At 42.4% G+C, this 16,325-nt stretch overlaps 1 protein-coding gene across 1 annotated transcript; it reads left to right on the top strand.

The window, feature by feature from the left end:
• Positions 1-11,940, top strand: LOC310777043 (pannexin-1-like; the record flags this gene model as incomplete). Its single annotated transcript, XM_083637291.1, has 7 exons — positions 1-181; positions 3,558-3,673; positions 5,547-5,728; positions 6,143-6,421; positions 7,346-7,568; positions 10,232-10,478; positions 11,805-11,940. 7 exons carry the CDS (start codon positions 1-3, stop codon positions 11,891-11,893), a joined length of 1,317 nt encoding a protein of 438 aa, XP_083493417.1. The 3' UTR covers positions 11,894-11,940.
• Positions 11,941-16,325: the final 4,385 nt, after the last annotated feature.

Here is a 16,325-nt window from a genome sequence, read left to right as displayed (position 1 = left end):
ATGGCGATCGCCCATGTGGCCACAGAGTACGTGTTCAGCGACTTCCTGCTGAAGGAGCCCAGTCAGGCTCGGTACCGCAGCGTCCGCACCGAGCTGGCTGTGGACAAGATGGTGACCTGTGTGGCCGTGGGCCTTCCCCTCCTCCTCATCTCCCTGGCCTTTGCTCAGGAAGTCTCCGTCGGTAAGTAGCCACCTCGGTTTGAGTCCAAGGCTAGCCTGATATCAGACTAAATTGTCAACTCCTTACATTCCCTTCCCTTCTTCCATCTGACATTGCCTCCGCTCTAACCAAGAGGGATGAGATTTCCCTAACCAATCACTAGAGAGGGATTAGATCTCCCTAACCAATCACTAGAGAGGGATTCGATCTCCCTAACCCAGAGGTTCCCAAATGTTTTTCAGCCAAGGACCCCTTATAAGATAGAAAATATACCGGGGACCCCCTCATTCTGATTTGTGATTTTGGGCTAAGCTTAATTGTTTCCACTGTAACGTGCTTGACTTTTAAATTGATAGGTGAATGTAATCCATGAACCATTTAGATTTAAAGCATAACATATTTCCGTTGAACTATGAAGCTTTTGCAAAAAAAAATTATAATAATAATAATTTTTATTTACCTGAGAAGTTTTCGCGGACCCCCTGGCAAAGTGCCACGGACCCCCATTTGAGAACCACTGCCCTAACCAATCACTAGAGAGGGATTAGATCTCCCTAACCAATCACTAGATAGGGATTAGATCTCCCTAACCAATCACTAGAGAGGGATTAGATCTCCCTAACCAATCACTAGAGATGACCAACCTATCCGCCTGAATCTAATTCAGTGGGGAGAATGCAAAAAACATCCCTTTTGAATAAATGCCTTCAAAGCAGACTCGAGTACACGGTTTGGATTTCAAAGTAATTGGTACTTTACCACCTTATTTCTAGCTGCCATGATGCATGATGGGTGCTTCTTCCGCTTCCGGTGTAATAGACTGTTTTACAGTCTATGGTTTTAACTTGACAAAAAAAACGTCTATGAGGATTTTACAGCAGAGCCATTCTGCTCTACAGCCGTGTCGTTCGGGTGCTGGGATAACGTAATGCATTGTGGGTAGTCGGCTACTGTGGCTAATGCTAGCGGCTAGCGTAATAGTTACTTTACAGTAAAACGCCACTGAATGACCAAATTGATTAAACTTTTAACCATTTCGAGTAACACTGTTTCCATACGGACCCCCAGCGTTGGTTAGTTGTTTATAACGTGACTATATTTATAACTTTTATAACGTCCTCCAGTTTCCGGTTTATAATTCGGGTCTGCAGCCGAGTATAACAAAGGAAATTGCAAGCTGCAACAATAAGTCATGTTAAACCGGACCTTGTACCCACAATTATTTTTTACAGTGGGACATTCAGAAATAAGGTTATTACTCCTTGGCGCACTTGCCAACAGGAAACAACTCGACAATGGTGTTGTCCCGCCCATTGCACTGTTTATTGGTGCTGATTGGCTAATCGTTAGAGCTCCTCGGCGCTCATTGGACTGGACTTTTTTTTCTGCCGAGAAATCGCTGTCATAATGCCAGACTAGAAGCAGCCAAATCGGTGGAGTGGCAGATGTAAAGGTCTGGACCCAGGCTAGTCCAAGACCAGTTTTTAGTCAGGACTAGGTCCAGACAACGTCGAGACTGAGGCCAGAGCAAATTAAGTCCTATTCATGACCAAAATAGACAGTAAACAGTACATGTCTTTCAAAATGCCCAACAGTCGGTGTTGGGTTTATGATAAGCATTTAGCTACACTGACAAAACCTATATTCAAGATAGCTAGAAACAAAGTAACAGTAAACATGTCCCTGTCTGGGCCAATCAGTAGCAAATATGACACCCCCACTCCCCACCCCCCTAAACCGGGCTGCTCCCATTCCAAAAGGATCACAAGAGTCACAAAATTTGCAAATAGGAGAATGCAGATTTGCAAGCCGGCTAATTGTTTCTAAACATGCAGGCCAACCAGCTAGGAGCCGGATTCCACTGCATGTTTAGAAGGGGCTTACTTACTTGTAAGGGAGCTGTGGAATTCAGTAGGTGTGTAAAGGCACAAGTCTGCTGGAACTCTGTACTAAACCCTTCAACATCCAGCTGATTCATGCATAAAGCTTTTACTAATCAGTGTATAGACATTTTACATACCATACACAGGTGTGATCCCTCAAATGGCTTGAAGTGGAGGTGAGAAAATAAAGAAGACGGACCAGCTCAACTTAGAAATAGTGGCTAAGATCAAGAAAAGTCTGAGTTAAAATTAGCACAAAACTGTAAGAAATCCAAGACATCAGGAAAATGTTCTGGAGACCGGACTCTGGTACTGCAGCTCTGACTGGAGTCATGAATAATTGACAGGAAAGGAAAGGAAACTGTTTTTATCCATAGGCAGGTGGCCGGTAAATCCCTAAAATTCCTGCTTTTAAGGAAACTCTGTTAGAGTATGGTTAGAGTAGACAAGCTCACAAAACGCTGTTTCCTTCCTGGGCTTAGTTTTGATACAAAGTAGAAGTAAAATAGTCTGCACACCAAGAGGAAATAAGGCTGGAAAACCTCTTCTAAATAGGCACAACAAAACAAAAATAATTTAGTTTTTCAGCCTGTTTTTCCCTTAGCACACAGACTACTTTATATTTTGTATTTCATTGACTCGGTCACACACCGACTCAGGTGGAGAAGAGGAGCCTGGTTGGATGTGACGTTTATTTTTGCCTCAATTTTGCTGCAGACAAAAAATGCTTCCTGTTTCCATGTTTCCTGACACTTCTTCAGAACTACAAAGTGTTGGCTCCAAATGTGCAGCAGCTCTTATAACATTTTCACTAATACCATTTCCATCTCTTAATACCATTTCTATGATCACTATTTCACAATGACCTTTTAAAGCAAAGTAGAGGAGATCCCTATGCTGCTAAGATGGTAGCACAGTTTCACTTTCACCTGTCAACCTGCACCTTTGCATGCAGGTGGTGATCAGATTAGATCAGATTAGATAGGTGACTGTCCGAATAGAGTATATTGTCTTTTTATAGTCTGGAGGTGGTTTACTTTATTGTTTATTTGTCAGGGACCACACGCACAACACTGTTGTACTGGATTTAGTTGTAGTAGGGCTAATTTTCATCCCCAGTCCCTCCATGAAATTGAGAAAATAATAAAAAGGAGATTTCCAGGATAGCATTTTTGAAGGATCATATAATCCTCATTTCTAATGGAGATTACAATTTTCTCTATCCAAGTGATAACCTGCCTTGCCTTGTATGTTTTGAAGAGTTCATAGATCATAATGTGAATGGATAGAGACAGAAATCAACTGTTGGATGTTTGCCAACTCTTTCCCAGTGTTCAGACACATCTGATAATCCTGATCTCTCTGTTTTAATTATCTCATTTCTGTGCATTTGTGGTCTTTGTTTTCATGAAACAGTTGGTGATCAAACCTGTTGGTTAAAAGCACTCTTTGAATAGATTAGGTGACGTGACGTGTTATTACATGCACTCTGTATCTCCGTGTGTTTCTCTCAGGTACTCAGATCAGCTGTTTTGCTCCTTCGAACTTCTCCTGGAATCAGGCTGGTTATGTTGACTCCTACTGCTGGGCAGCTGTTCATACACACACTCTACCTCTGTGGCTGCATAAGGTAGGTACACACATGCACACTATTGAAAGTTTTACTGTTAGTCATTATGTTGAATATTTAACTTTTGCACACACCACAGAGGAAATGTTATAATACAACAATACAATATTTATTTTATTTTTTTATATTTATTAGGGGTGTTAGTGTTACTGCTGGAGCAGGAAGTATTTTGATGAGTCTTTCGTGACGTAAAAGATGATTCACAGCCTTCAATTTTTATATTTGAAGACCAGACTGTATTGTGTATATATTTTGTCCATACATCAAAACAATTTGCTACTTGCAAAATTGCTTGCTTAGTTTGAAGTCACTGTCACCTTTATAAGTTATTTTGCTTTGAAATACATGAAATGTCTCTGCAGTTCCATAAATCTCACAAAAACAGTGATCAGCTGCTCTGCTGCCTCTCCAAGGGAAGTTCAGAGCCAGAGACGTGTGAAGGTGCTTTGTTGTGCCACTCGATGCTTGAAAAGAACCAGCAAGATTTGAGAACACCCACGTCTGACTCTTTATTTTTGAGTCCATTTCTGCCATTATACTTTGCCTCAGTTGTTTTTGTCCTGAATACCCTGTCTGTCTCTATGTCAAGTTCACCCAAATGGTGATGCTGCCACCTCTGTCTCTCTAAAAGTCAGGGAGAAACCTCGATAAGTAGGCATAAAGTTGTATACAATGGATATTAACAGTTTTTGTTGTTAACACATTCACTGCCAGCCTTTTTTTTTTTACTGTAGGTAGGTTCTGCCAGAGGGTTTTTTTGAGGATTCTGGCTAATTTTACAAGAGCCGAGGATTATTTTCTGCTTGGACTTTGTGAACACAAAGTTCACAAAAGTACTAATAGAATGTGTGCTTTCTCTGTCTAAAAGAGTTAGTTTGTAGAGTTAGTAGTTATGTAGATATTAGCCGTTGAGTACAGCATGGTTTCAGCGTCTGAGACTGAAAGCTGAGATAATCGCAGTTTTGTGAAATTCAATCAAACAGGCAGAACAGTCACTTTAACCATTTATTTTTGGCATCAGTGAGAGATCAGACATCTAAACAATATAGTTCTGAACGCCCTCTCCTTCAAACTCCTCCCTCCGTGGGCGTGTCTGGTGGCTTTCAGCAGCGTTTGTCACAAGCGAGTTTTCTGCTGCTGCTGCTGCTGCTGCGAGTTTGAGCAGCCTCCCTCCCTGGCAGCGAGTGTGGACGGGGCTCACTCGTTTCTTGGGTTTGAGAGCTTTGATGAAGCTTTGTGCGATTCTAGGCTTTATGCTACGTGTTTCAAAGTGTGTTTTCCACCCAGTCTATTTTTGGAACCCCCCACCGCCAGCTCCCAGCGCGATAATGCGCGAAAGCGAAAGTGTTTTCGCCAATCCATTTTACAGAGAGAATGGTTTCCTCACGCGTTCCCCTGCAGTTTTGGCTCCCTCTTTTTCTAGTTTGGAGAGCACTGTCGCCACTTAGTGGGTCAGTGGAATGGGTTGTACACGTTCGGCGGCTCCAATATTTATATAAGAGATGTAAAAGGGTTAGATGCACATCCCAAAAATTCATTTTTTTGACGTAAAAACACGTCATTGGCAGTCAACCGTTGGATTTTGTTTGACGTAAAAACACGTCATTGGCAGTGAACGTGTTAATAAGCCACTCTTTATTCCGTTATACTGTGGTCCCCCTTTTCCTGCAAACCTGTCCTCAAATAATATTTGAGGACAGGACAGATATTTGAGGTAATATTATCACCACTATCACTAACGATAAAAATGAATTATTATAACTACATCTGTAAATGAGCAGACCGCCTGTATTGACAGTCAGCTATAATAAAGGGAAGACTTTCTCCTCTGGCTCTATTCGTTCCAGCATGTCCCCCTTGTCTCTCCTCTCAGTTCTTTGCTTACATCCTCTTGCTGGTGTCGGTGATGATGTACACGCCGGAGTTGTTCTGGAGGTTCTCCGCATCTGCGCTCCTGCAGTCAGACCTCAGCTTCATCATGGAGGAGCTGGACCGCTGTTACAACCGAGCCGTCACCCTGGCCAAACGCATGGCCACCTCCGGCCTGCCTGACAGGTAGGATGCCTCAGGTTTTTGGTTTGTGATTTGAATGCAGTGTATGAAATGTCAAAAATATTTTGGGGGGCAGCTTTTGCCCCCCACTGTCTGCATAATGTGAACAACAGCGCGGTTTGTGTGAGCAAACTTCTTCGTCTTCTTCTGGCAACCTGAACCAGCTTGCAGGTGCAAGAACGAATACCCGTGTCTATGTGGAGAACTGTCTTCAAGTTGTCTTGGACAGAACGAAAGTATCAAGAATGCGAGAAGAGAGAACATATATTAATATGGAGAATTGTGACGCAACTTCAGTCTCTGGACACGTCGGACACCAAATGTAAACCACGCTGTAAGTGTTCCTCTACCAAGTGAATGTTGTTCACTCTTCTTTCTCTCTCTCTTTCTTCTGCTCCTCCCCTCTTCCCTGAGCAGTGACCCTACGGAGGGCTGCTTCATGTACCCGCTGGTGGAGAAGTACCTGATGACCAAGCGTTGCTCGCGGGTGCTGCTGTGGCGCTACCTGCTGTGTCGCGGTCTGACGCTGCTCACCCTGCTGTGTGCCTGCGTCTACCTGGGCTACTACCTGCGCCTGGCCTCCGTCACCGACGAGTTTGGCTGCTCGCTGCGCGTCGGCCTGCTCACTTCCGACCCCACCGTCCCCGAAAAGGTGCAGTGCAAGCTCATCGCTGTGGGAGTCTTCGCCTTGCTGAGGTATTTGCAGGGGGAGGGATGGTGTTTTTCTGTGTGGAATGTTGTTTGAATACGACAGCACTGAATGCCCTAGGTCTCTAGTTTGTGGTTAGAAAAAGTGGAATATGCACATCCCCAGAACTCCTCAAAGAAATGGTGCTGGATCCAAAAACACTCAAATTAAAGAAAATAAATGTCCGCACACAGTATAATGCTGTCCCGTGCTTTAATGATCCCCTCCAACAACAAACAAATGGAGCAAAACTTTGTTTGGTTCTTGTTGGAGGAGTTTTAACTCTAGTTTGTGGTTGTAAAGTTTCATGAGGTTGGGATTACAGTATGCTCGAGGTCCAAATAGGTAATATACAGTGAGGTCAAGTAAAAAAAAAAGTCTTACTACAATGAAATGGCTATTATGGGGACTAACATGATCACACATGAATAGAATTGGGCTCATTGAATCCACAAGATTCTCAGCTTTCCAGTCATACCCAATTTATGGATTGCCTAGACTGTTTAGTATGTCCAGTATGCAGAACTATTTCAAATAGAATTTATACTGCATGGAAAAACTGCATAGGGAGAGTCGTGGGTAGTACCCATAGAAGCCATTCTTATTCAGATATCTTGAGGTGAGAGGTCAAGGGACCGATGCCAGTTTTTCCCTCACCAAAATGTAGACTTAACGTAGCGTTATTTCCAGACAAGGTAACATGGCATGGTTGTTACAGATGCCTTAGGTCTTCTAGTTTCATATGCCACCAGTATATTCACTCTAGCTTTAGTAATGGGTCCACTACAGCCTCCAAAAGACGGTAATGTCAGCTGTGGACACCGGTGTCTGCGAGGAGTTGATGAGGATATTGGACATTTTGAGCATATTTGAATATTGGGGATGTGTCCCACCCAATATATATTATGATTATGGTCTTGTTTTGTTTCCAGCCTCGTCAACTTGGTCTTGTTCATTGCGCTGGTTCCTGTGGTGATCTACGCCAGTCTGCGCCCCCTCTGCTGCCACGGATACGCAGACTTCCTTGAAACCTACCAATCCCTGCCCACCGTAAGCATCCTGCCCAGCCCCAGCGGCCAATGGGACGACCTCTCTTTGTATCTGCTCTTCCTGGAGGAGAACCTCAGCGAACTCAAGTCATACAAATACATCAAGGTATGTGTGTTGCATTCATGTGTGTGTCCATGCCAACTCTGATCAGTTCTGAGTGTGACAGCATTGTAAAGGTTAATTCCAGTTATTTTCAATCTGGGTCTTATTTTTCTAATTTTTGCCATCATGGCGATAGATTCTGCTCAAAATGTTGTCGATTGTCTCAATGTAGAGCAGGGGTCTCAAACTCAAATTACCTGGGGGCCGCTGAGTGTCCAGTCTTGTCACAAGGGGGCCACTTCAAGTATTTTAAAAAAATGCACCCGTTCAAATTCTCAACATTAACAATTTATTCATTTATTTGAGGGACAATCTATTTTTTTACATTAACAATAGAGGGACTTTGTTTTCTTTTTTTTAGGGACAATGCACATTACTAAATGAGCCAGTGTTAATTTTCAACTGTCCCTTGGAACTCCAGTTAGAATTAGAACTGATCATAAATGTCACTTGACAGCTCAGTAATCCGCTCTGCCACTGTGTTGTCTGAAAGGCTGATGTTGCTTAAGTTACTTTTTTTCTCTGGACAGACGATATTTGTAACCTGCAGCATGCAGACTTTTAGAAACGTGCCTTCAGTAAACGGCTTCCCCGCTTTGCCGATTATCTCACTCACCACATAACGTGCTTCAACTGCTGCACCAGCCTCCTTTCTGCCTTCTGGAAGAGATGTTGTTGCATTGACAGCTCTTTCTTTAGCTGTGCAGCGCGTTTGTCCCTCTCATCTCCCCGGTACTTTGCATAGGCTACTGCTCTGCATGTTTAGTTGAATAATGTCGCTTCAGGTTATATTGTTTTAGTACAGCGATTTCTCTTTGCAAATGAGGCAGGCGGCATTCCCTTTGAACTCGACGAAAAAATAATCACTCTCCCACTTCTCCTGAAACTGTCTGTGCTCGCCATCAACCTTTCTTTTGCCTTTTGACAGCGACATGTTCACTTCTCAAGAAAAGACAACATTTTAGCATGCAAATGTTTTTCTTTCACTCGGGTGAACCGAATCACCTGCTAATGAGGTGGATTTTACATGCAGTGATGATCCCGCTGGCCTGGAGTAGATATCGGTGGCAACACGGATATCTGGCAATCCAGATGTTGCCAGATACTGCTGACGGTTTCCAGCACAAAGAGTTCAAAAACCGCCAAAATGCACACAAAACAGCCCAAGGAACTGCACATCTATGGAAATGTATCTGGCAACCCTAGTGTGAAGTGCGACTCGTCTGCATTAAGGCAGCGCCTCGGAGCGCGCTCTGTGTTTTACAACGAGCAGCGGTACGGGCCTGATTTCACTATAACTTGATATCAAGTGGCGGGCCGTATGAAATCGTTTTAGGGGCCGTGAGTTTGAGACCCCTGATCTGATGTAGAGCTACATATCTTTCAGTTTGCAAGGAAACTACTCTCTGATACAGCCCAAAGAGGCCAAAAGAAACAGTCAACCTCAAAAAACCATTAAAACATGCCCTTTCAACACAATAGCGGTGTAATAACAGTAATTTAACATCAAGTCAATAACATAAATACCTAGGGGAGAGTGGGGTGAGTTGTGCCAGTGGGGAAGTTGTGCCACCCCTTGTATCTAGAAAACCATAGAAGAAATTGGTCATCTGACCACACATTTTTGAAGAGGCATCCATTTTACTCACTCTGCAAAGAAGGGAGGCAGATGGCACAAGAGCTAAGCACATTTAAGTTCAAAAAACTGTTTTTTGCCTCTCAAAGTAAATTTTTTATGATCAAGGTTTATTGATTGTTGTGTCTGAACAATTATAGACAAGCTTGAAAACATTTCACACATGTGTTAGTGTTTTAGTAAGCTACAATATGAGGCTATACTGTTAGCATGATGTTAGCTCCAAACCAGCTATATGATACAAGTTTGTTAAAATGGTGGGGATGGGGTGATTTGTGCCAAAAGGCCTGGGTTAAGTTGTGCCAGTGCAGTTGCAGTTGATTTAGTGAAATTGTATTTCATTTTGTTCTTAAATGTTTAAATAGACCTTGTTGAAGAATATTGCAGTATTGGCAAGTGTAGCCTGGCTCTGTGATAGTTGATTTTGTTCATTTTGAACATAATTTTTATTTCTGAAAATGTTAAATATGTAGGTCAACTGCTGCCACCGTTTAGCCTTGTTTAACCCTGTTATAGTACACTGGACTTTAGTGTTATCTTTATTTTGTCTTGCTTTGATATAGCATTACAGTATATGAGATGAAAATGTTCTGTTTTACTTCAGTAATCAATGGCACAATTTACCCCAACGTATTCTCTCCAAAGGCACAACTTACCCCGCACCGGGGGCAAGTTGTGCCAAGAGACCACTTTTTTAAGAATAGCCATATTTTTTTAACAGTTTATTTAAGATCCAAAGGGAGTGTTCCCAGTGGTGCACAACATCCTGAAATATATTTACATATTGTAGTTGGAGGCATTACTGTCATGCCCTCACTTTAAAGACACCTCAAGTAAAAAGTGGCACAACTCACCCCACTCTCCCCTACATGATAAATTATCAGTTGCTATTGCTGTGATCGCTGTGCTGCATACTGCACAAAGACAAATTCCTTGTTTGTAACATGTTTACTCACTTTGGCTATTAAATTAATCTTGAAGCTTGAAAATATATCCTCTTTGTATAATGTGCTGTGTGTTCTGCCTGTAGGTGCTGGAGTTGCTGAGAAGACGAGAAGGAGGCTCTGGAGAAGACTTTGACTCCATGGGCCTGCTGCAGACACTCTGCCTGGTGAAGACGGACGCAGTGGACGGGAAGAAAGCCTCGGCGTCCGCAGGAAAACCGGATAAAACTAAAGCCAACGCCAACAACCCCAACGGCAGCCCCACATCAGCCAGCGCCGGAGGTCCCAACTCCGTCCTGCTTAACGACACCAGGATGGAAACTGAGATGAAGGGTGAGTGTGAAGAAGGTAGAGTTTACCCTCAGTAGCTGGGTTTCCATCCAAATGTATCGCAACTTTTAATCGAATTTTCAGAAAGTCAGCAAAAGAAAATGCGAAATTATGCGCGTTTCCATCCACTGCTATTTTCAGAATCAGAATCAGAAAGACTTTAATGATCCCCGGGGGGAAATTGGGACAAGTTACAGTAGCTCGGCCACAGGCAGGAATAATTTCCTGTGCCTCTCCGTATTGCATCTAGGTGGAATCAGTCTCTCACTGAACGTACTCCTGTGTTTGACTAGCACGCCGTAGAGTGGGTGCGAGTCATTGCTCATGATGGAGCGTAGCCTGGACAACGTTCTCTTCTCTGACACCGCAGTCAGAGAGCCCAGATCCAGCCCCACAATGTCCCTGGCCTTACGGATCAGTTTGTTGAGTCTGTTGGCGTAATTTTGCGAATTATAGAGCTGTCAATCACCTCGTGTTTGAGGCTGTCTGAGCTGCTGATCAGCTGCTAGACCCGATATACAGCTGTATTAAACACATCTAACGTTATTCATTTAAAGTTTCTTGATGATCTACAAGTAGACAAAGGTACCATAACGCCATTTCTGGATTACCAGGTGCGACTCGGCAAGCATAACGTTATAATCCACGGACTAGATAGTAAGTGAAAACAATTTCATTCAATTCTAGAAGTGAAAAAATTTAATAATTAAAATAATATCCCAGTCTTCTTCTGTTTACCACGGCGGGTATTGTGCTGCGTATTTACCACGATTTACCGTGTGTAGCCCGATTGTGTGTCGGCTACATGGCATGTCATGTTTTGCAGTGATCAAGGCAAACTGTGTGGTTTTTGAATGGAGAGAACAGAACAGAATATTGCTTCATCTGTTTCCACCGCACATTTCGCATTTTCCTTTTATCGATACACCTGATTTTTCCACCTCCCTCAAGCGTGAAAACTTTTTTGCGAAACTTGGAGGCTTTTGCGAATTTGGCAACGTTTCCAATCAGTTTTTTTATGCGCAAATTGAAATTTCGCATAAAAAGAGGTGGATGGAAGGGGAATACTGAACCTTTGGACTTGGACTTGTTTGGCATAATGGTCAAATTTCCTTTTTCCACTTTTCCAAAATGACATTCATTTACTATATATATACTGTATGTATATATATATATATATATATATATATATATATATATATATATATATATATATATATATATATATATATATATATATAAAGAATAAGAAATTACACAATAGAAACCATTTTGGTGGAGATCTTTAACAGTTCTGAAGTAACACAAAATATATATATTTTTCCCCAGAGTTCACGCCATTGCTGCTGGGAAATACCGACACGACAGGCGCCAACAAACAGAGTGAGGGGGGGGCTGTCCGCCAGCGAGCGATGTGATTGGCTGCCGGGATGGCATTGAGACTGACTAGTTGTATCCAGCGAGTGTTTCAAGTGCGGAGGAGCGATTTCTACTTCTGATCCGGGCCTGATGGAAGCTCAACTAAGTCTGGCCGTCTTCCCCACAACTCAGTCCAAACAAAGCAGACAAAACTCAGTAGACATAGTGAAACGTCATGGTGAAGTTTAATCTCACCTCAAAGATATTCAACTGTCTGACATACACAAAAACAAAAGCTTTTTAGACTCCCAGTTTTCAATGATGTCCTCGATTGTGATTGGCTGAAGAAATAGAAATGCAGGATTTTTTATTTTTACTGCCTTTACTCACAGCCGAAGCCAGGTGTTCTCCTGCCCGACACAGTGAATGGTAAATAACTGATGATGTTGGTACCGATTGTACAAGTATTCAAATGTGTGGTATCCCATAGACCGCAGCCTGTGGGTGCTACAAGTTGAAGTACAAGCCAAGGGCAAAATAGAGAGAACGATGTGACTATTCTGCTCTATGAATTATGGGATATAATGACATCTGACTTACTACATTAGGCCGTCTCAGCATCCTGCCTTTTAATGCAAACTAGTTGGCTGAAAATGTCAGCATGTTATTTGTATTTCTTTATACACCTATCAGGGATGTGACTTTTCAGGTATTTTCAAGATTTTTTTTTTTTTTTACTGATAACTTTTTCTCAATAAGATTCCCCGTCGCCCCCCTTCCCTCCATGACTTCCTGATTTGACCACATCCCTGATATGTGTACCAGTATGTTTGTTTACCTTAAATGCAGTATGGTTAATATGCAGTAGAACCATAGCCTTGCTGCCTAAACCGATGGGATGATGTAAGGGGGGGGGGAACTGATGAGATTACGAAGCGAACTAAGCGGAGTGTCGCTAACCTGACACTGCCAGATGGATGGGAGTAGGGGTGTAATGATAACCGTGATCAAATTCCTTACGATAACTGTACCGTTTCAATTTTTCATTATCATTAAAACCGTGGTACAGTGATTACCGTGGTACCGTGATTACAGTGCTTTGAAAAACATGGTAAATACTGTCCATCATCAACCAAAGTTTGCAACAGTCTCCCAGATGCAAACGTGCAGCTATGGAGAAATGATTTCAGTGAGTGTATCAATCCTTTTTGGGTCTGAGTTTTCAATATAAAACGTTGTAAAATGATTTCAGTTAGTCTCTCAGTACTTTTTGAACATTTTCAGCAATTTCTTACGAATACCGTGATAATACGATAACCGTGATAATTTTGGTCACAATAATTGTGATGTGAAATTTTCATACCGTTACATCTCTAGATGGGAGTGTCGCTGCCCTCACAAGAAAACCACATATCTGTCAGGGAGGAAGGAAACACTAGTGCTGTATTCACTCATGCGTGTAACGGAATTATACAGTTGTGTGTGTGTGTGTGGGGGGGGGGGGGTTCATGGCCAAAGGGTCATGAAACCAACTAAATCACCAAAATGATGTGGTTTTCGGCAACAGCAGGGGTATTTATTTGCACTACTGTCATTCTGGGGGAATGCAATTTTGTGAGACTATCAATCACATTTCAATAAGATTTTAAAGGGGATTACCACTAAATCAGGAGTTCATTCATGATATTCTTGTGTTGTATTGTCTATGGGTATTTGAGAACATGATGTGAATTTTCCCAAAGCCAGAAAGCAGAGAGCTAAGACATGAACTTGTGGGGTTACATGTCATAGAGTCTTCGTTCTCCGGTTCCTTTTAAGGGAGAATTTTCAGGTTTTGCCAATATTGATTAGACTGTCCGGATTATGAAAATAATATATGAATTCTTAATTTGCTTATCCCTTGTAACAGCCAGATTATGTCTACAGGTTAGTTTTCTCCTGCAGATTTATGTCAATCATTCTTTTACATATAAAACCAGCCAACAGCAGCACAAACGGAGGTTTAATCTGGAAATGCTGTGTTCATTGCCCAATATTTAACCGCTGTTTGCAGTGCATCCTCCATAACTTGTCAGAGTCTGTGCCCCCCCCCCCCCCCCCCCCCAATATGTGAATGTCTCAACCTGAACTTAAAGGAGGACTTACCCCCTAGATATGTATTAGAACAGTGATTTGAAAATACCTATGGAAAAAACCAAGAAATGACATATGCTCTTGTCTATACTAGGCTCTTTGACTGTGTTCAAGTCCAGATTTTTTTTCGGAAATCGACGCCATTACAGTTTGCCTACTGCCTCAAAAATAATTTATTTGAGAGGGGCAATATCTTTATAAATATCAACAATTAGCCAACGCTGGTGGCCTGTTTGGAAACAGCTTTGCTCAAAATGGTTTTAAGTTATATCAATTTGGTAATTCAGTGGCGAACTAGAAATTTAATTATTTTTCTGCATGTATCTCTATGGAAACTACGTTACGAGAGCAAAGTGACGTGGGCTCGTTACAGCAGCACACCGCACAATACGACAAACCCCCCGTTCTGGGGTAACACAATGCGAGATTTCTCTACGTCATTCCCTCGTCCAAGTTGCCATATAGTCCCTTTTTCATTTTAGTTTGGGGGCTTTTCGTGATTCTTGTTAAAAGTTGTGCAAAAGTTTCCTCTCAGCGCAGTGCAGGCTGCCTGCGCCTCCTCCCTCCTGCCAGACCCCGGCTGGCGAAACAGCCTGCTGCATGCATGGGGCGTTCTGTAACCTCACGGAGCAACAAACAAACACAGACAGAAATAGCTGTTGTGCGATTTTTCTGCTCAATACAGTATGAGATTGGGTACAGGATTGAGGGAATCCCGCATCTGTTTGCGAAGGTGCGACTGGACAGGACGCTTTTCACAGACGGGCACAGGGCTACTCAGGGCACAGCTGCAGATTTCTCCTCCTCCTCCTCCGCGCATTCAGTCTGTCCAAAATCAATACCGATATAATCTCAGTAGGAGGGATGCAGGGAAATATATGATAGCCGATGTGTTTAGAGAAGCTTTGTCACGTTGTCACGTCGTAGTATAGCGTTATATTTTACATGTGCGCTAAACTGCGACCATATTTGTTTGCGGAAATATCAGACTGCTCTCTCTCTGCTCTCAGAGCACAGAGAGCTCTGCTCTGCTGCGTGCGCCCGCGGAGCTTGGAGCTAGTGCATGAGGTTTACAGTACGACTCTCTCCCGCCTGCCTGGCTGGAGACAGCTGCTTCCAACTCGGACTGATAATATATACATCATCATTCGAGCTTATCCAGGTAAGATATTAATAAAGTAGTGACACATTCAGCGGGAAACTAACTATAATTAAGACATGTGCCAACTTTGACGACGTTTGGTTCAGTATTTTAAGAGCAAACTTCAATAGTAATAGGCTTGGAGTTCTGAGGAGCCAAAAGGGTACAGGGGGGGTAGGGGAGTAATTATCTTGAAATCCCATAGTCTTTGGGGGCACTGTGACGTCAGTGTGCCCCTAATCTCCCATTCATTTGAGAAAAGAAAAAAAAGCAGTGTTCGACCTTTAGAGGGCGCTTATGCCAGTTATGCTGCTGAAAAATGATACAAATGGTAAAATGGCAACAGTTTGGTGTCAAATGTGGAAATTCTGACCAGAATTCTTCACACATCACCCCCAAAGTCATATATATTGGTTAAAAGCTGAAAAAAAGTGTTTTGGAGGTAAGTTCTCCTTTAAACTCTTCATATAGCCTAATATTTGATTGGGAATCTCAGGGAAAACCCAATTTTATTACAAAGTCACTGCAAATGTCACAATTCCTGTGTAGCCCTTTTGCTAGCCTCAACGCTCAATGACCCTTCAGTCATTCTTCCTTCAGAGGAGAATGACTGAAGAGTCTCGTGTTGAGGCTACTTTTTGCCTGCCCGTATGCTGCATAAGTGGATTATTATTATGTCATGTAGTTTCGACTGTGGTGGGATTTTTTGTTTACATTGGTGTGTGTGTGTTTTTGACATGTTTTATACACTTCTGCTCTTTTGCAAGTAAATGTTTTGGGACCCCATTTTGAGCATTTGGACTTTTTTTTATGTACAATCTTGAAAGAAACTGACATGTCCCCTTTGTTGTTATTATGATACAAACTTGTGACATGTATTCTGTCTGCATTTGGCAATGTCAGAACAGATAATTTGATATAACGTTAAACATCTGCTGTAATATGCTGTACTTTGGAGGAGATTGTTGTGTAGAGTTTTCAGTTGAGATGGTTTCACTCTGGAATTCTGTTAGCCACTGATATGCTACAGGTGGGACTGTGGGACATAATAGTCTGGGCACCTTTTACTCCGCTTTTTGTCATGGCGGCGTAAACCAAGGAAACTGGAAACAATACCGGCTATAGCCTGATAAAAAGAACAACAGCACAAGTTGTATAGTAGCATTAGCACATTTCTCTAGTAGTCACTGCCGAGGAAGGTTTCTGGAGAGCTAAAG

This window comes from Poromitra crassiceps (assembly GCF_964638095.1).
Source record: "Poromitra crassiceps genome assembly, chromosome: 5".
NCBI classification, from domain to species: Eukaryota; Metazoa; Chordata; class Actinopteri; order Beryciformes; family Melamphaidae; genus Poromitra; species Poromitra crassiceps.
This window is presented reverse-complemented; position numbering and strand designations above follow the sequence as displayed.